The sequence below is a fragment of the Mustela lutreola genome, chromosome 16 (genome assembly GCF_030435805.1).
Source record: "Mustela lutreola isolate mMusLut2 chromosome 16, mMusLut2.pri, whole genome shotgun sequence".
In the NCBI taxonomy this organism is placed as follows: Eukaryota; Metazoa; Chordata; class Mammalia; order Carnivora; family Mustelidae; genus Mustela; species Mustela lutreola.
This window is the reverse complement of record NC_081305.1, coordinates 52,936,428-52,957,934: the sequence shown is the minus strand read 5'-3', so window position 1 is coordinate 52,957,934 and position 21,507 is coordinate 52,936,428. Positions and strand designations below refer to the sequence as shown.

At 39.3% G+C, this 21,507-nt stretch overlaps 1 protein-coding gene across 1 annotated transcript in view; it reads right to left on the bottom strand.

Moving 5' to 3' along the window:
- Positions 1–3,301: 3,301 nt before the first annotated feature.
- The window catches only part of LOC131817376 (KRAB domain-containing protein 5-like), a 103,731-nt gene continuing 85,525 nt past the window's right edge, over positions 3,302–21,507 (bottom strand). The window contains exon 5 of the mRNA XM_059150660.1: positions 3,302–9,142. Coding sequence (XP_059006643.1) covers positions 7,248–9,142 — 1,895 coding nt within the window. The 3' untranslated portion in view covers positions 3,302–7,247. The remainder of the gene's footprint in view (positions 9,143–21,507) is intronic.

The window sequence follows — 21,507 nt, the reverse complement described above, 5'->3', positions numbered from 1 at the left end:
TCTATTTTAAATGCACAAGATAACATTTAAAATTAAACTTTTATGAAAACCAAAAATAAGTATAGTTGAAAAGGACTGTGCATATCAAAAATTTAGGTTTAAAAAGACTATGAAGGAAAACGTGAAAAGACTCTTGACTCTAGTGCTTTCATTTTGCAGTGAGAGAAGTCAAGCATCTGGCTGGGAAGCCCTCTCTTGGAAGAGGATCAACAGTTAAGAAAATGTCTTACTTGGTCATAGTTTTGTGATAAACTCATTTTAGTGAGGACTAGTTCTCTTCTGGTTAAAACAGGTTATGGAATCAGAATTTTGTGGTTCTAGTTGTGTGCTTGTGCAGGTGAAGTTGTTTTGTGGCTAGCAATGGGAATCAGTATGTCTGATCTAGCTCCCCACTTGCAGACCATCAGGCTGCACGTTACAAAATAGGCTGGTGTGTGGTTAGGACTCCACTAAAAGGAAGGTGACTTTCTTTTCTAACACCGCGTGGTGTTCAAGAGAAGCACAGATTCCAAGTCTGTGGCTCCGATGAAAAGTCCTCTTAGAATTTTAAAATTCTTCACAATGTGGCCAATTTAAATGTTTGTTGCATTCTGCAGATGAGTTTCTGAGTGAATCCAAAGACAAAGAACATTAGCTTCTCTCAGTAGAGAGTGGCAAGGTCACCTTCAGCACCCAGCAGCCATCCCACAGGGATTCCCATTCACAACACGAATTAGGTTTAGCTGCTCCATCAGGGGAAGCTTAGAAGAATCAGTCACTTAGCACGCTGAGCGCTCTGAATTTAGCCAGGCTAACTCAGGGAAAACCAAGACAGGAAATACAATCTGCTATGTCCAGGTGACACGGAGGGACCAACAGCACTGTAATCAGCACATTCAGCCACAGCTCACTCCCCTCAGGTAGTGCTGGGCATTTCATTCCAGTAGGATGGAAAATAAACCATCACAATGGGAGAAAAGTGATGGAGAACCACTTCCAACAACCTGGTAGATTTCACGTTTTATACACGAGGATTAGATATTTACAAGTACCTAAGTAGAAAACTATACTAATGATCAAATTAATGCTGAAGTCGCCTAAACAAAGACCCCTTGTAAAACCAAATTTGTGTACTTCTGCATCCCTCTCAAGAGCCAACTGTTGAACTATACAAATTGAGTGGGATAGCGATTTTGATTGCTACCAAAAATCTTTTGAACAAAACATTGACAAGATAGTATCTATAAGGGAAACAAAAAAGGGACCTATTGGAACCGTGACAAAAAATGACCTCAAAAATGTCAACTCCTCTAAAAGTACTTCATGGTGCTCCACCATATTTTTATAATTTACTAAGATGCCAGGAAGGGCGCCTGGTTGGCTCAGTGGGTTAAGCATCTGCTTTAAGCTCAGGTCCTGAGGGTCCTGGGATGGAGCTCTTTGTCTGGCTCCTTCCTCCTCCTCCCCACAGCTCATGCTTGCTCTCTCAAGTAAGTACATAAAATAAACAGGATGCCAGGAAATGAGGAACTACAATTAGATACTCTGTCAGAGAAAAAGAATTCATGCCTCCTCAAAGACCCTTTCAGCCGGACAAAGAATCATACTGACATGTGCCGTTAACAGGAGACGATCAAATTAAACACGTGAAAATACAGGGACTCCACATAGACATGAAAAGGTAAGATGAAGTAAAATGTCATCTTGAACTAAGGAAAAGAAGGTCTGGACCTGGAGCTTCAAGAGGAAGGAAGGCCCTTCACAAGGTGATAAGAAGAGCAACTATTTGGTAGTTAGATGTTTGTCCTATCTTACAGTTGGGTCACTAAGTCACTGTTAATAAGTCTTACTCTGAGAAAGATGCCGCAATTTAGATTCTTCTGTGAGGTTAACGGTGGGAGTGGGGAAGTTCTCTGGAGCCTGAAGGTTCTCAAGTACCTTCAGCTCAAGTAATCCACAGGCCAAAACGGCACATTCTGGGGTTGAGGGCAGAGAGGCTGTCCTGACCCCTTCAATTCCCCCATCTGAAACTTCCTTGGGAGTTTCACATATTAAAAGTTGATTTGGTAGATTATGTCATGTTACTGATCCAACATCAATTAAGATCTAGTAGGTACAAAGATGTGCTATTGAAACATATTTTTCTCTCTATACTTGCCTGCATTTTTACCAAAGGTAACCAAATTAACAGTAATTTTAAAATTTAAATTAACAGTAATTTGACTGTAAAACAAGTCTGCAAAAAAAAAAAATTTGGCCTGACTTTTTATATAAGAGCAGGAAGAATACAGGTTGACCTATAGACCCTTTATATTTATTTATTAAGATGCTAAAAAATCTGTTTGACAGAGAGAGACAGCGAGAGAGGGAACATAAGCACAGGGAGTGGGAGAGGGAGAAGCAGGTTTCCCTCTGAGCAGGGAGCCCAATACAGGCCTCAATCCCAGGGCCCTGGGATCATGACCTGAGCCGAAAGCAGACGATTAATGACTGAGCCACCTAGGCGCCCCTATGTACTCTTTAAAAACTTTTTAAGGTGCCTGGGTGGTTCAGTCAGTTGGGTGGCTGAGTCTTGGTTTCAGCTCAGGTCATGATCTCAGGGTCCTGGGACCAAGTCCCGCCGGGTGCTCTCTGCTCAGTGGTGAGTCTGCTTGCCTCCCTCTGTCTCTCTCCTAATCCTTTCTCTTTCTCTTAAATGAACAAATAAATCTTTAAACAAACAAACAAACAGCTTTGTTGGAACTTTTCATAAGCAATCTGTAGACTGAAATTTCAATAGCTTCTCCAGGCCAGGAGCCAAGCCAAATACTTGCCACCAGACTTTGTCTACAATAACTACAGATTTGGGTGAATTTTTGTATTCATGAAGTCCCTGAAATATCCCAAGTTCCCTGCAGCTGTTGGGAAGTGATCTTCCTTGCTCACATGGTAAGACTTTGGGGAATTCTGTAAGCAAAGTATCGGGCTGGTATTTCCAAGGAGACTTTATTGATGCCATATAGTTCAATCTTAGTCCCTTCTAGCTGCCTGGTCATGTCTGAGTCTATGTAGTTCTTAGCTGTAACATTCCAGTCAAAGCCTTGGCTATATAACCACTGTTTCTGACTGTCTCTTAGCACGATGAGAACAGATTCTTATTGAAATGATGCAAATACATACAAGGGCATAAAAATATAAGAATAGTTACTGAGACTTAATGAATTCTGGAGGAATCCGGAATGGACAAAAGACAAATCTTTCATTTGTTTAACAAAGGTATATTTTCGGCCACTGCTGCAAGTCAGTTAAGGTAAAGGTTCTCTTATATCTGTAAAAAACAAAACATTTTTAAAAAGATTTTATTCAAATTCCAGTTAGTTAACATACAATGTAATATTAGTTCCACGTGTACAATAGTGATTGTACAATTACATACAACACCCAGGGCGCAACAACAAAAAAATGCACGTCTTCATTCCCATCACTTGTTTAACTCACCCCCCAATCCAGCTCCACACTGGTAACTGGTATCCATCAGTTGCTTCTCTATAGTTAAGAGTCTCTCATGATTTGCCGGTCTTCTTTTTTCCCCTTTGCTTGTTTGTTTCCTATATTCCACATGAGTGAAATCCTATGGCATTTGTCTTTCTCTGATTTCACTCACTTAGCATAATACAGTCTAGCTCCCTCTATGTCATTGCAAAGAGAAAGACTGAATTCCTTTTTATGGTTGAGTAATATTTCATTACATATATCTCATATCTTCTTTCTTCATTTCTCAATCAAAGAACACTTGGGCTAGACTGTTTGAAGTAGGAATGTTCACTGCCACTGAGTGTGGAATTGCTCCCCTGACAAATCCATGGCAAACACAGCCAGAGCGTGGGACCATACTCATCATGGCACCGAGTAAAGGGAGGAAGGTCCCACAAAGAAGTGTGTCACCTTCCCTGAAAACATCACCCACCAACAGTGGATCTAAACTATGTTGGGGTTATACACCTGGGATACTAGTGCGTCGTGCAACCACAGCACACGTCTTGCTGATCCCATCTACCACACTGTCCAGAAGGCTTCTTCATCTCCAACATCTACTTGGCCATGTGCCATTTTTAAGCTATGCCCTACAGGATGGCATCATCCAACTTCCCCTACTCCACCGAGGCCACTGATCTAGGCCTGAGCAATCACAGTAATCATTGTCGTCCAACAGCATCTGGTCCTCGCCAACACAAAGGAATTGAATTAAATCATGAAGATAAGGTAAAACTTCCCTAATCCTCAGAAACCCAGATTCAAAGGGTTTCACATTTGCCAATTCCTTATGTCCATTTCACTTATTCGATGACATTCATTGGATGATGCCACCAAGAGCTCCTTGTGCCTTTGGAGTGGCTAAAGGAGTCACCTCTGGTTCCCTCCCCACATTAGAAAGAGTTCTTCACATTTTAATAGGTCTTGTTTTTCTAAGTTTGGTGCCAATCTCACGTATTACTTAGCTCCACACCCCACAATCCAGTGCTAAATGTCTAAATTTACACCCATTGACTTTATGTCTTTCTCATTTCAATTCAGCCACAACACAGGCAAAGAAGAATGTCTGTGATGCCTACGTAGCTGGAAATAAAAATGAGGATAAACAGAAGAGGCGATCTGGAAATCACTTGGAAAATAAATGAGCAGAAGGTGTTCTTCTAAATCCAGGGAGTCAGCTGGGCAACCTGGGACAGGTGTCCTCCTCCACATGCAGAATTCTTGCCAATTCTTCATCCTCTGCATTTTCTATCCCTTCCTTGGGGCTACAGTATCACTCCTATTGGAAATATGTTTCTCCTACTTATAGGGTACCTATTACACACCAAGCACTGCTATAAGTGTATCTTTACTTCATAGAAACATGGACACAACACCCCCACCTATGAACTGTGGCACATACCTTTATTAAGGGCCATGGATACAGTGATTTAGTGAGTCCCAGAGCTATGTCCAGATTAGGCCATTGAAACTAGAGCAGGTTTAGGATGAAGCTCTGTGAGAGTCTTCTTCAAGAACACACGAGGGGAAAGTCATGGTAGACAGGGGTCATGGGTGCTCACAAGGGTGGACTGGGAATGTCATGTCAGAGTTTACATTAACTGGTGACTCTGCAGGGTACTGTTTAGGGAATGCACTAGTGAGAGAGGTTGCTATCAATTCAAGTACTCTGCAAAACCGATGGGGACATGAAATGGATGCCAAGTAGCAGCATCATAGCGTACTTGAGTCAATCAGTCAATAAGACCCAAATATAATCTGCAACATGTCTGTTATAATATCCCACTAGTCCAAAAGAGGAGAAAATGATACAACAGATAAACAAGGGGGGAAATAATCAGACATTATTTAAACTTCAAGGCCACTGAAAAAATGGATTACTAGGTATGTTATTCCACATGATTACCGAATAAATGACAGATTTCATCAGTTGCCTGCAACCTTATATAAAATGAGATAGGTTAACACTGATGGTGGGATGACACTTCACTCATTACTCATCCATGATAACATGTTAAAATTCATCATGTTTTATTAATTAAAATATATTACGTTCACACACAGACTAAGGTATACATTTCAAAGCCACTCTATAATCCTTTTTGGAAATACAGAATCAAGCATTAAAAAGCATTTGTGTGCTGATATCATGATGTGGGAGTACTGATTTTCATTGTTTTCAGGCATGGGATCACTCTTAAAAATTTTGTCTGCATAATCCTATGCCATTTTAAGAAAGAGTTATCCTCCTTTTGTATCTTTGAGGATTTCTTCATTTCAAGCACATTACCTGACATCCTCTACTTCTAACTACAGTTATTATGAGGATACAACCGTATTTCACTGGACTGGCACCTCTTTTTTCTCAAAGACCAGAGTAAAATATTTTATTTATAATATCCAGGAAATTCTTTAGTTTTAATAAATGGAGAATAATGATGTTCTGGACACTTTTTCCATCATAACTAACATTAATGTTATAACCACAAACAGCATCTCCATTTAGATTTTCTTCATATTTTATATATTATATTGTCCTTCCTCATCCGTGGGCAATTAGATATGCAGGAGTCCTGCCTAATGATGGACATCTCATATCTTTGATCCAACAACAATCAGCGACATACTTTCACAAACCCACTAGTAATAAATGAGTTTTCTGAAGTGATTTGAGAGTACAAATATGTTAATATTTGCTAGTCACAAATCCCAGATAAGGTCAATGAACAACAACAACAAAAAAAACCCAAACCAAAACAAAAACAAAAAACCCCAAAAACAAACCCCAAAAACCCCCAAAACCACAAAACGAAAATAAAAAAAACAAACCCAAAACAACAACAACAAAATAAAAAACAAGGACATGTTGAAAAATTCATTATATCTATGCAAAAACCCAACCACTTGTTCTTTTGAAGCATAATAGCATATACATTTTCTAAGTGTTTAACTTTGTATTAGTCCTTATAATAAGTATTTTGATGTAATGTCTGAATAGATTGACTCATGTACTGCTTTCTACTTGATTTCTATGATATTTATTGACACTTGATGTTTACTTACATACATTTCTAAATATTTACATCTTTCAAGTAACTTACCTGTATGTACTCTCTGGTGTTTGCTACAGTGAAAATTTAAAATGAAGGTCTTTCCTCAATCATGATGTTTTTAGGGTTTGAATCCAGTGTGCATTTTGGGATACTGCGTATAGACTGAATTCCAGTTAAAGGCACTGCAACTTTCTCTACATTTTACATTTATCTATGCTGTATGATAGCTATGATGTTGAGTAAGTTATGAGTTCCAGCTAGAGGCTTATGATACCCTTTACCTTAGTAATGTTTTTCCTCAGTACAAACTCTGAGACGCTGCAAAGGGTTGAGCAGTTCTAAAAGCCTTCCCATGTTCTTTACATTTATAAGTTCTTCCCCAGTATGAATTCTGTGATGTTAAATGAAATGTGACCTCTGAATAAAGGGCTTGCAAAATTCTTCATATTCCAAAATCTTCCCCAATACACTTTCTCTGATCAGGAATAGCATGGCTTAAAAGCCTTTCCACATTCTCTACAATTTTATGGTTCCTCTCCACTATGAATTCTATGATGTGGAGTAAGGGGTGAGTCGTCTTTAAAGTTTTCTCACATTACTTAAAATTGTAAGGTTTGTTCCACTATGAATTCTGTGATAATGAGTAAAGGATGATCAGTGATTAAAGGCCTTCCCACATTCTTTACTTTGGTAAGGTTTCCCTCAAGTATGAATTCTGTGATGTTGACTCAGGTGTGAGTGCTGGATAAAGGCATGGCCACATTCCTTACATATGTAAGGTTTCTGTCCAAAATGAATTCTGTGATGTCGAGTCAGGTGTGAGTGTCGGTTAAAGGCCTTGCCACATTCTTTGCATATGTAAGGTTTCTCTCCAGTATGAATTCTGTGATGTTCAGTAAGCTTTGAGTGCTGGTTAAAGGCCTTGCCACATTCTTTACATTGATAAGGTTTCTCTCCAGTATGAATCCTGTGATGTCGAGTAAGGTGTGAGTGACGGTTAAAGGCCTGACCACATTCCGTACATATGAATGGTTTCTCTCCAGTATGAATTCTGTGATGTTCGGTAAGCTTTGAGTGCTGGTTAAAGGCCTTGCCACACTCTTTACACTGATAAGGTTTCTCTCCAGTATGAATTCTGTGATGTCGGGTAAGGTTTGAGTGCTGGTTAAAGGCCTGGCCACATTCTTTACATTGATAAGGTTTCTCTCCACTGTGAATTCTGTGATGTTGAGTAAGGCTAGAGTGATGGTTAAAGACTTGCCCACATTCTTTACACTGATAAGGTTTCTCTCTAGTATGAATTCTGTGATGTTGAGTAAGGTTTGAGTGCTGGTTGAAGGCCTTGCCACATTCTTTACATTGATAAGGTTTCTCACCAGTATGAATTCTGTGATGTCGAGTAAGCACTGAGTGCTGGTTAAAGGCCATGCCACATTCTTTACATTGGTAAGGTTTCTCTCCAGTATGAATTCTGTAATGTCGACTAAGATTTGAGTGATGGTTAAAGCACTTGCCACATTCTTTACATTGGTAGATTTTCTCTCCAGTACGAATTCTGTCACGTTGAGTAAAGTGTGAGTGGTGGATAAACACCTTACCACATTCTTCAAATTTGTAAGCTTTTCCTCCCAGATACATCGGCTGATGTTGACACAGGGTGGAGTGCCAGTCAAAGGCTTTGCCACATTCCTTACAAATGTAACTTTTTTGTTCAGTTCCGATCCTATTATGTATATTTAGTCTTGATGACTGACTGAACATATTCCCAGGTTTATAACATCTGTATGAGTCTTTTCCCACATGGATACTCTGATGATCACCAACACTGGAGGACTGGTTAAGAGCTTTCTCACATTCATTATATTCATAATGATTTTCTTCCATAGGGATACTATTATGTATAATAAGGTTGGAGCTTTGATAAAAGACTTCCACACATTTATCAAGTTCATAATGGTCCTCTGGAAAATGAGTCCTCAGACATGTACTAACACTTGAACCCGGGTTAAATTTTTCCTCAGATTCACTGCATTGAGCAATTCTGTTTTCATTGAAAATACCCTGGTAATTTTGAAGAGTTAACTCCTCGGTGAAAGACCTCTCAAATGAATCCCACTCAGCACTTTGTTCTTCAATTTTAAATCTCTGATTTTCAGAAATATTTGACTCAAAGGTCAATCCAATCCTACTTTCAAAATGGTTAAAATAATTATTTTCAGCACGGACTAGGCAACTTTCCAGATTTTCCAACTTTTCGTTCTGCAAATATGTATGTTTAATCATTTGATTTGAGCCCTTATATATAGAAAGACACTGCTTTGCAGAAGTAGCGGACTTAAGAAGGGATGTTTTCCAAAATGTTTTATATCCTTCACCATTTTGGGCAGTGATGTTCATATTATGCGCAGTTGTCTCAGTCTGGATATGTCCTTCATGATATATTTGATGTTCTTCACTCTCCCCATCATTGTTACAGTCTACCATGAAGTGTACATTCTCCAGGGCAGTATGTTTATATCTACGCACCGCTACGTTTTGGAAAGAAGCTTCTATGCACAATGTTGGCAGGAAACTCTGGGTGCCATGTGAAGATATAGCTGAAAGATATTGAATAAGAAAAAAGTAAAATCATTCCACTTACTACTCTCAGACGAATACAGTGAAAACTTATAATATGGAATAATAAAATCAATCAGAGAACTTCAGCAAGATGGCTGAGAAAATCATCTGGACTTGATTCCTGCAGGGACACAAACTTGCAGACCACGTACAGATCACGTGGCCTAACAGAGAGTTCTGTAGTCTTGTGCTGGAGCACACATCACTTCCCACACCTCAAAAAATCAGGAAAAGTACTGAGTCCAAACCTAAAAGAAGGGAGGAAATTTAAATTTAAAATAGAAATCAACGTAACAGGGTGTGGCAAAAACAGAAAAATACCTACAATAGGAATAGTTGGTTTCCAGAAGAGATCTACAAAACTGACATATTTTTAAGTAAATCATGGAAGAATGACAGAGAGAAAACCAGTGAAATCAAAATTGGAGAAGTGAAAGCAGATACAACTGATAGTACAGAAATAAAGCTAATTAAAAAAGGCAGTGATGGATAACTACACACCCACAAATAGATATAAAAAAAGTATGAATTTCCAAAAAGTAGCGGACTTAAGAAGGGATGTTTTCCAAAATGTTTTATATCCTTCACCATTTTGGGCAGTGATGTTCATATTATGGATATGTCCTTCATGATATATTTGATGGATATGTCCTTCATGATATATTTGATGTTCTTCACTCTCCCCATCATTGTTACAGTCTACCATGAAGTGTAGATTACTCTATTGAGTAATCATAGAGGGGAAAAAATTCTCTACTGACTTACCACTACTAAGTAGACTGAAAAAGTAATAAAAAAAAAAAGCTTCCAACGAAGTCTTATGATAGGTGAATATTCTGATTATTCAAACAAACATTAATGAGAAAGTACTTCAAATCTCCTATAACATTTCCAAGGAGTGAAGTGAAAGGAAATTATAAAACACTTTTTGTGACACAAGCATTACCATATAAACAAAACCAAGAAAGGCACTATAAGCAAAGAAGAAGAGAAACTACTACTTAGATGAATAGTTATGTGAACTCCCCAATAAAGGAAATAACCTGAATCAAAGCAGATTTTACTATTTTACAACATAACCACATGGGAATTCTTCCTTGAATTCAGGGTGTTTACACAAAAAGTAATCTATAAACTTAAGACCGCAAGTAAAAGAATAAAGATCAAACATGACATATTTAAATACTCATGCAGAAGAGGAACGTGAGCACACTGGACACTGTTTTATGATTTAAAACCATTCAGTAGTAGGAATAAAAGGACCAACTCAGACTAATAAATGCCATGTCTGCACTAAAAGCTGGAATCTAACGTATCCGATAGTAAAAGACTGAAGCCTTCTGTACGATCAGAAACAGGTAGTAAAGTGACTTCACCACTTTGATTCAACACAGTAGTGGATTTTACAGTCAGAACAATGAGGCAGGAAAAACATGTAAAAGTAATTCAACTGAAAAAGGAAAAGAGAAACGTTTCTCTTCACAGATGACATGATGTATAGAAAACACTGAAGAATGAGTATTTTAATGCTATTTTATTTATTGGACATCACTTGTTATTTATTTCTAAGAATTTTCCCTCCTAACTTTCACTTTTCCATTTTTTTATGATATAGTGCTTGAGTGAAGAAAAAATTCGGTCAGGCCTCTGCCTCTGGTTCAGGTCATGATCCCAGTGTCCTGGGATGGAGACCCATATCAGGCTCCCTGCTCAGCGGGGAGTCTTGTTCCTCTGCCGCTCTCCCTGCTCATTCTCTCACTCTCTCTCAAGTAAATAAATAGAATCTTTAAAAAAGGAAAAATCTGGGGGCACCTGGTGGCTCAGTGGAGTAAAGCCTCTGCCTTCGGCCCAGGTCATGATCCCAGGATCTTGCATTGGGCTCTCTGCTCAGCAGGGAGCCTGCTTCCTCCTCTTTCTCTCTCTGCCTGCTTCTCTGCCTACTTGTGATCTCTGTCAAATAAATCTTAAAAAAAAAAAGAAAAGAAAAGAAAAGAAAAATCTAAAGTAAGTAAAATTAACATGACACTACAAGGAACTAGAGAAAGAAACATAGCTGAAATTTAGTAGAGAAAGGAATTAAAAAAGAAAAAAAGCCAGAAATAAATAAGATAGAGATAAGAATAAACGATAACATAACCTTTAAATGAACACAATCACTTCCCAAAAATCCCAATGCCATTTTTGGCAGAAAGATCAAAACCATCCTAACATTCATATGATGTCACAGGATGACACATACCCAGAACAATCTTGAAATTGAACAGTCAGTACATTGGTGGTTCCATACCTACTGATTTAAAGAATACTAAAAGCCACTGTTACCAAAATAATGTACTACAAACATAAAGACAGAGATGGAACAAGGAAAAGTAGAGGTGAGCTAGAGGTCTACTTCTCCAGGGTTAATGTGTATGACAATGAACTGAAGAGCTTATTAAAATTCATATTCTGATTGGAATTTCAAGGTGGGCTCTGGGTTTCTACATTTCTCATGAGCTTGCAAGTGAGGCCAACATCTTAAAGAGCCAGACTACTAAATTACAAAAATTAAAAAAAAAAAAGGAGAAAATCATGGATGGCTTTGAAATTAAGAATATTGGGGAAATCACAACTTCTAACACCATGAACAGAAACAATTCTTCTTGAATATTTATTACCCACATACCATTCTAACACTTTATTATAAATTCTTTTTTTTTTTTTTTAAAGATTTTACGTATTTATTTGACAGATAGAGACCACAAGTAGGCAGAGAGGCAGACAGAGAGAAAGGAGGAAGCAGGCTCCCCCCCAAGCAGAGATGTGGGGCTTGATCCCAGGACCCTGGGATCATGACCTGAGCCGAATGCAGAGGCTTTAACCCACTGAGCCACCCAGGTGCCCCCATAAATTCATCCGTGAATAAATATGTTGAAAACAGTAGGACTGTTCTTCATCTTTCAATAAATATCTTGCCAAAACTTCAGTGATAGCGGAACCAGAGTTTTACCTCAGATTGTGTGACACTGCATAAGTCTAAGAGGAACACACAGACCACTAGACAGAGGTAACTATAAAAGAAGATCCACAGCTGGTTTCAAAGTGACAGTGGGAATGCAAAATGATTAAATTGCAGAACTTTTTTTTTTTTTTTTGGTCAGAGAGAGTGAGCACAGGCAGAGGCAGAGGGAGAAGCAGGCCTCCCACCGAGCAAGGAGCCGGATGATGCGGGACTCGATCCCCAGACCCCAGCCGAAGGCAGCCACCCAACCAACTGAGCCACCCAGGCGTCCCTAAATTGCAGAACATTTTAACTACGAGAGGTAAGTGAGGATAAAACATAACACAGAAAAAAATTACAACTTAAGTTAAGAAGAATAAAAATGATAGGGGCACCTGGGTGGCTCAGTGAGTTATAGCCTCTGCATTTGGCTCCGGTCATGATCCCAGAGTCCTGGGATCGAGCCCCGAGATGGGCTCTCTGCTTGGCAGGGAGCCTGCTTCCCCCTCTCTCTGACTGCCTCTCTGCCTACTTGTGATCTCTCTCTGTGTGTCAAGTAAATAAATAAAATCTTAAAAAATAATAAAATAAAAATGATAGGGCCAAAATTTCTTACTGTCCTTGAATCTAAGAAATGTCTTCAGTGGCATAAGACTTTTAAATCTATTTATGGATGAAGGAATTTGTGTCTTGCAAACACACCAGAGACAAACCCACAATGATATAAATGAAATACCTAGTGTTTGTGAGTCTCTTACTGCACTGAAAGCTTTTGCTCATATACCTTTGTGCTGAGCTGTATTTTACAATTGTAAGGCAGTGGGACATATGTGATGCACACTTTCCTCCTACAGAGCAACAGAGAAACGCTAAGGAAGAGTTGGTCTGTGACATGAGTGTGTAGTAGAATGGAAAGTTGAAGGACCCATGTGACTGACTGACCATCTCCCCTTCAAACACTGCCATCTCCAGCAAACACAGAGAAAGCCTTCAGTTTCAAAGTAGACTACAAACAAAGTGAAACAGAGAAGGGAGTTTCCAGATTAAATGAGATGATTATACACATCTTTCAGTAAGTGCTCCCAAGGTCCGTGATGATAAATGAGAAAAAGTATTAATCTTACCCGTGGAGGGATCTGACATACAGGACAGAGGAAATGAAGTACATGAACTTGTCATGAGTCACATTGGTATCAGGTGCCTAATGTCCTTCAAAGGGCACAGAACAAGTGCTGTGAAATAAATATCTAAACAAGTCGGTAAATCATGATCTAAATGTAAACCTGAAAACACCCACTTTATTCAAATACCAAGCCACATACGGAACCCATACACTGTAATTTGCAGTAGTGCAGTTAAGCTTGGTTTTGTGTGTGATCACAGGCTTTCACAGGCTCCTCTTTGCATTCTGATCAGCTCAAGCACACAGGCTTGGTCCAGAGACCCTGACACGGAGGCAAACTGAAGCTCAGGACCGGTGGGATAAGTGTGTCTGGGTGGCAGAGCTGGCTGAGTGTCTATCTCTTAGTTTTGGCTCAGGTCCTGATCTCAGGGTCATGAGACTGAGCCCTGGGTGGGGCTCTGCACTCATTGTGGAGTCTGCTTGGGATTATCACTCTTCCTCTGCCACACCTCACCCCACCACTGTTTGCGCACTCTCTCTCCCTCCCAAATAAATAAATTAAAAAAAAAAAAAGAATTCTGGAACTCTCATCTCCTGTAGGTACCCTGCCCTACCTTAGTAATATCATCCAGGGTTCCTTAAACACTGAGGGATTTCTCCGCTCCAACAGTAGGGACTGGGAGGTTTAGAACTAGAAGTTCTAGTCATTACACTCACCTATGTCCTAATTTTTTTTCTCTCGAGGATGGTGTTCTAGTCTTTCCTGAGTGTGCCCAAAGCAAGGAACCTCTCTGTACAAATGTACTGATCTAGTCAAGTGAAGAGGCAAAGTCCATTTAACACCAGGGATGAATCTACAGCTCCCTTACCTCATTTTTCTGGGAGGTTTAAACAAACAATGATAAAAATTTATTCCTTTCTAGGTGGTGGGACCATAGTAGAAAGAAGTGCTCCTCACAAGGGAATCAAGAGATTAAATTGAGGCTGCATGGAGTCCAGCTTCGGTTCAATGAAGAACATTAATTATTAAAAGCAAAAACAAAAAAATATTTCTATAATCTGAAGCACACGACCATTTCTTGGCAGTCAAACCTGGAGAATGTAGGCTCCACAGAAACTCCAGGCCTGCATCAGAGAAGATGGACAGTTTCACAGGGTTCCTTGACACAGAGAAGACAACGAAACAGGTGGGCCTGAGTCCTCCCTCCCTTCACTTTCCATCTGAGCCAACATGGCCCTGGCACGTGAACAGGACCTGCCACTACTCTCTGGGGCTCCCTGTATTTCTCCGTCTTCCACTCACCCTGCCAAGCATGTTCTTGGAAACAGCTCCCATGTCAACAAGTAATGCAGGAACAATCTGGTCCTGATTCAATGCTGGGTTTTTTTAGCTTGGACCCCTGAGATCCCACAGTCTTTAAAAATACCAAGTGTTCGGGGCACCTGGGTGGCTCAGTGGGTTAAAGCCTCTGTCTTCAGCTCAGGTCATGATCCCAGAGTCCTGGGATTGAGCCCTGCATCGGGCTCTCTGCTCGGCAGAGAGTCTGCTTCCCACCCCCCACCCGCCTGCCTCTCTGCCTACTTGTGATCTCTGTCTGTCAAATAAATAAATAAAATCTTAAACCAACAACAACAACAACCCAGTTTTCCCTATACTTTTACTAATGCCCACTGCTTCTGGGTACAGGATCTCCTTGGTTTGCATCTCTGACTTCCTTCTAAAAACTGACTTTGCCTACAATGAACGTGGGCAGGAACATTAGTTGGATTTTCCAGTATCCCCAAAAGAATCCACTAATGCAGAGAAGCCTTCATGAGTCACGTGGCCATTACTTACATGCACTTTAATAGTGAGAGATAAGAGAGAGTGCACTGCAGTGAAAACCAACTGAAGAAAGGTTCAGAAATTACTGTTCTTCCTTGTATCTCCTGGGTTGCTCGGCCTCTGAGCGCTCCATGCTCTTCTGTGCCTTCTTCCTTCACCCTGCTGGGCACATTCTCCTTCTCCTAAACCCTCTCCTTTGTCCACAATGTACATTGTCTCCATTGTGTTACACAGAAATTTGCTATCCTAACTCTATATCCTACTGTGAATACCTACGATGAGCTGCATGTGGAGAGGTTAGCTTTCTTTACATGTGACTTCTTTTTTTCTTTTTAAATTTTATTTATTTATTTGACACAGAGACACACAGTGAGAGAGGGAACACAAGCAGGGGGAGTAGGAGAGGGAGAAGCAGGCTTCCCGCCAAGCAGGGAGCCCAATACTGGACTCAATCCCAGAACCATGGGATCATAACCAGAGCTGAAGGCAGATGCTCAACAGACTGAGCCACCGACCCAGGGGTCCCTCTATCTTGTTTTCTGCTCAAGTATAACTGACAAAAAAAAATTATAACTGACATACAGTATTACATCACTTGCAGTGTACAACAGTGATTTCACAACACAGTCGGCTCTACTATGCTCACCACTCGTGAGCTACTTACTGTCTGTTGCCATACAATGCTATTACAGTAGCACTGAATGTATCCCCTATGCTATATCTTTTATCTCCCTGACTCACTAATTCCTTAACTAAAACTCTGTACCACCAATTACCCTTTACTTATTTTGCCCATTCTACCATTGGGGTTCACTCTGGTAACCAGCAGGCTGTTCATTGTATTTATGGGTCTATTTCTGCTTTTTTTGTTGTTTTGTTGTTTCTAGCTATTTGTTACAACGTGGACAGACCTAGAAGGTATTATGCTATATGAAATACATCAGACAAACAGGGACAAATACCATATGATTTCACTAATGTGTACAACTAAACAACGAAACAAATAAACAAACAAAAGCATAACACACCATGTATGTTTTGTTTTGAATAAAGTCCATGGATAATCTTAAGTACTATAAAAATTCCAAGATTACACACATTCTGTAATGTAACAAGTTGGCCTCTAACAATTTTCCACTGCTGGCAGAAGACAGAAGACTCATGGAATAAAGACCAAAGGCCATTGTTCATGATACAGCAAACATCACCAACATCTTGATCATACTAATTTCACTTGTCAACCTCCTACTCACAATTCCTACAGGGAGATGCTGCACATACAGTAGGTTTGCGCCACATGTGTGAGATCCTGAGCACAGGAAATCCCAATATATTAAAGGAAGAACTAGGATATCTCCCTAAACTTTTACCATGGAAGGGGACATACATTTTCTCGTACAATAAACAAATCTGTCCTCTACCCAAGGGCAAGACACTGTCACTATATTCCAAGCTTTTTTATACACAAACATCAATGGAAAGACAATTAGAATAAAAATGTTCAAAGGATCTATCCAGAACACATGGAGAAAATGTAACCAACATCCGAATCATCTCCCAACAATATCCACCACTCAGTATGATATCAGCTGAGCTCCAGCCCAATTTTCCCATATGTACACCACCTCATCAAACACTCATTAAACCGACGTAGGCTCTGGGATAAAATCTATTCAATGTACTTCAGGAAACATTTTGCAAGGCTATGACAGGCAGGATACAATACAGAAGAATTGAGTGAGCTATAACACCCATGTCCCCATGGGTCTTGCATTTCACCAGGTAAAGAAATCCCAGTACCCAGAAGGATCTACCTTACATTTCTATAGTAAGCTTTTCTAAGGGACATGGTAAACAAACAAACAAACAAACAAATTTGCATGTTATCTGAAAAGATAAGAGTATTTTGTACTCCTTACCTAGGCAAAGCAGATCCTGGATAGAGTAGAATCATGGCTCATTACAAAAAAAGGGCAAAAAATGGAAAAACACATAGGAATTAGGGCAGAGCTATTCACCAAACATCAATGGGGAATATTAAAATAGCAACAAAGACCTAAAAGCTGGACAAGACTGTGTGAAATGAAACAGTGTTGGTCACAAGGACAAAAACACATTGGATTGCCCTGAACTTAGGTGAAGATCTGGAGAAAATGTTGATCCTGTGAATACACGTGACCTACTCTGTGTGCCACTACCTGATGAAAATCAAGGAGCCTGGTCGAGGTCATGAGCTCACAGCACGATTTCAATGAGTAATAACAATACCGCACAGAGCAAATGTACAATTTTCTTCTGACATTCATGACAGTACCCAAATTCATTTTCCTTTATGCTGCTCTGTTGCTCATTTAGTGGTGACATACAGAGCAAAATTAAAGACTCAATGAACCTGGAAGCTTGAACTTTAATAAACTCCTTCCAACCAGTGTCCATACAGCTAATCCTAAGGGTCTGGAAGGCACCAAAGACACATACTCTACCACAAAGGACACAACCCTGGCCACTCTGTAAACATATGAAACAGGTGTGCATCCAGAATCATGACAGCAATCTTTTCGCCCAAAAGCTGTCACTGTGGGTGGGACTTATTTAGAGACAGTGACCAATGAGTTGACTATACTCATATTAGGTGATAAAATTGATAGAACTTAAACTACCTCTTAACCTACTTAGGTCACCTCCAGTGACCTAAAGAGAGAGAGAATGATAAAACAGCGATCAGATTGCCAAGATTCCAGTTACAGTGTATAACAAGAAGACTTCTATTACCAAGTCCCTGAAAGTCATTCTGTTATGGGAATACTGAAATAATCATTTGTCAGAGCAAAGACACTCATGGAAGGTTTTTTTTTTTAAATTTATATATATATATATATATATATATATATATATATATATATATATATATGTATATATTCCCCCCCCCCATGGAAGGTTTATGACATCAAAACTGACGTTGAGGGGCATGTGGGTGGCTCAGTGGGTTAAAGCCTCTGTGTTCGGCTCGGGTCATGATCCCAGGGTCCTGGGATCGAGCCCAGCATCAGGCTCTCTGCTCAGTGGGGAGCCTGCTCCCCGCCCCCCCACCACCTGCTTTTCTGCCTACTTGTGATCTCTACCTGTCAAATAAATAAATAAAAATCTAAAACAAACAAACAAACAAAAAAACTGACACTGAGTGTGTGGTCCTATGAGATTGCTAAACATCACTAGAGGCAGGAAAAGATGGAGAAAAATCACAGGAGAAGTCTGTTCCAAGATTGTTATGGTGTTAATGCTATGAAGACTTGTACAAATAAATGAAAAGAAAGCACAATACAATATTTTCAGAATACATTTCAATTTGTTAGCTAATCTGATTGGAAAAAAAGAAAAAGTGACTAAAGAAAACTTTAGTCACTACCTAAAGCATGCAACATACTGATTTTTAACAGGTTTCAGAATGAAATAAGGGGCACCTGGATGGCTCAGGTCATCATGATCCCAGGGTCTGGGATCAAGCCCCGCATCAGGCTTTCTGCTCAGGGGGGAACCTGCTTTCCCCTCTCTCTGCCTGCTGCTCTGCTACTTGTGATCTCTCTCTCTGTCAAATAAATAAATAAAATCTTAAAAAAAAAAAAAAAAGAACAAAATTGTAAAAGTAATGATGTCTTTAGAAAAACAAAGGGTTCTTCTGTCTTTGAGGTCTTGGTATCAAGGAAGATTTCTAAAAAGGATAAAAACACTAACCATGAAGGGTGAACTGACAAACTGGATTACATTAAAATTAAGAACTACTCCGTATCAAAAGCTCAAGAGAGAGAAACGGAAGTAGAGTGAGAGAGGAGGCAAAGGACTTATTCTCAAAGTATATACAAAACTACAAAGCATGAAAAGAAAGATATCGCAACAGAAAACAAATGGTCACAAAAACCCACTAGACACTTTGAAAAAGAGATTATCCAAAGGTTAACTAAACCCCATACTAACAGGAAGTAACGAACAACAACAAAAATGCAAATAAACCCATGACTTGGTAACACCACACACCAACCAGAAAGACTACCACAAACAATAAACAAAAAACAAAACAAAAACCCTACATAAAAAACCAAGTTTTGTAAATATGTAATTCAGAAATCCAGTACACTGCTGGTGGCAGGAAAACTGGTATACACATTTTAGCAAAGTGTTTGGTATTATCTATTAAAGCTGAACTATCTTACTATATTTATGAAAAATTCAGTCCCATATAAATAGCCAGCAGATATGTGTACATATCTTTCCACTGAAAGACAAATCATAGATTTTACACGTCAGTACTAGTCAGGACAGTCCTGCACAGAGAACCATCCCCCCTCCTGTTAACAGTAGAATGATGTGACTGGCATCCACACAACGGAACAGGGTCGATCCATTCTAATGAATCATGCACAGTAACATGCAGGAAAATCAATCAATTCACAAATATGGAGAAAGAAAAAAAAGCCAAATACAAGAGTCTCCATTGCCTGATGACATTTATACGAAGTAAAAAAGTGAGCACAGCAATCCCTTGCCTTAGATGCTGAAAGAGTGCTGAGCTTAGGGGAAAAGTTAATGAGACCTTAGAGGGAATTCAGAGGACAATATTGTGTTTCATGACCTCAATGGCTTATACAGATGAGATCAGTTTGTGAAATTCCATGCAGTAGAATGATGCAGTCAGTTGATATTCACAACGGAATTGGATCTAACCATTCTAATGAATGAGGCACAACAACATGCAGTAAATACAGATAAATTCACAAATGATGGGAAGAAAAGAAGCCAAATACAAAAGAGCTCACATTGGCTAATTGCTTTTACATAAAGATCAAAAGGGAGGACAGCAATCTCTTGCCTTATACATTAAAGGACTGCTGAGCTCCGAGGAAAGTTACTGAGGAGCTCATGAGGACAAACAATATCCTGATTCATGATCTCAGTGGCTGAGAGATGTGATCAGTTTGTGAAATTCTACTGAGTTCTTTACTTATGATTTCCATGTTACATTATTAAAAAATATCTTCATCATTAAAAATAGATGTAAGTAAAGAAATATCATAATGTACATATATTGACAACTTGAAATTAAGGTAGATGCAATTCCACACTGTGACTAGATTTAAAAAGTGTTTCTTTTAAAAAAATACTGCAGGGGCGCCTGGGTGGCTCAGTGGGTTAAAGCCTCTGCCTTTGGCTCAGGTCATGATCCCAGGGTCCTGGGATTGAGAGCTGCTTCTGGCTCTCTGCTCAGTAGGGAGTCTGCTTCCCTTCCTCTCTCTCCCCCTGCCTCTCTGCCTACCTGTGATCTCTGTCTGTCAAATAAATAAATAAATAAATAATCTAAAAACAAAAACATAAAAAAACCTGTAATTTCTCGCTAAAGCAATATGGAACTGATTCTATAAAGTTTACAGAAAAAGAATGAAATATAGAATTATTTTCTTAAAATGTAAACAGGAAAACATAAGAAACTAGTAATAAAAAATGATTGGGTATAAGGAAAAGCATAAAAAAGTGGTAAATTCAAATACCAATATCACCGTTAGAACACTACATATAAATAAACCAAATGTTCCTAGTAACATTATATGTTGCTTGAACATACTGCACTGGAATTTTCAGAGAGCTATAATTAATCAGAAGGAAATAAGTGGAAAGAAAAAAAGAAAAAGAAAACACCCCATGTAGTGATGACCAATCAAACAACCAGCATGGCAATACTAATATTATATAGGAAAATCTTTAACACTAAAGGAGGTTGGGGAACTGAGATGGCGAAAGAATAGGAGACCTTAGTTTTGTCTGGTCCCAGGAATTCGGCTAGGAAGCTATCAAATAATTGTGAACACCTGAAATCTCAACCAGAGATCTAAGAAAACGGCTGCAACTCTACAAATAGAAAAGCGACCATTTTCTGGAAGAATGACAAGACAGAAAAACTGACCTCAAAGAAAAGAACAAGAGGCAGTACTGACTGTCAAGGACCTAATCAGTATGGATATAAGTAAGATGTCAGAACTAGAGTTTGGAATAATGATTATTAAGACACTAGCTGGGCTTGATAAGAGCAAAGAAGACACTAGAAAATTCCTTTCTGGAGAAATAAAAGCACTAAAATCTAACCAAGTAGAAATTAAAATGGCTATTGATGAGATGCAATAAAAAATGGAGGCTCGGGGCATCTGGGTGGCTCAGTGGGTTAAGCCTCTGCCTTCGGCTCAGGTCATGATTTCAGGGTCCTAGGATCGGGCTCTCTGCTCAGCAGGGAGCCTGCTTCCCTGCCTCTCTCTGCCTGCTGCTCTGTCTACTTGTGATCTCTCTCTCTGTCAAATAAATAAATAAAATCTTTAAACCACATTGAGATACCACCTTACACCAGTTAGAATGGCCAAAATTAGCAAGACAG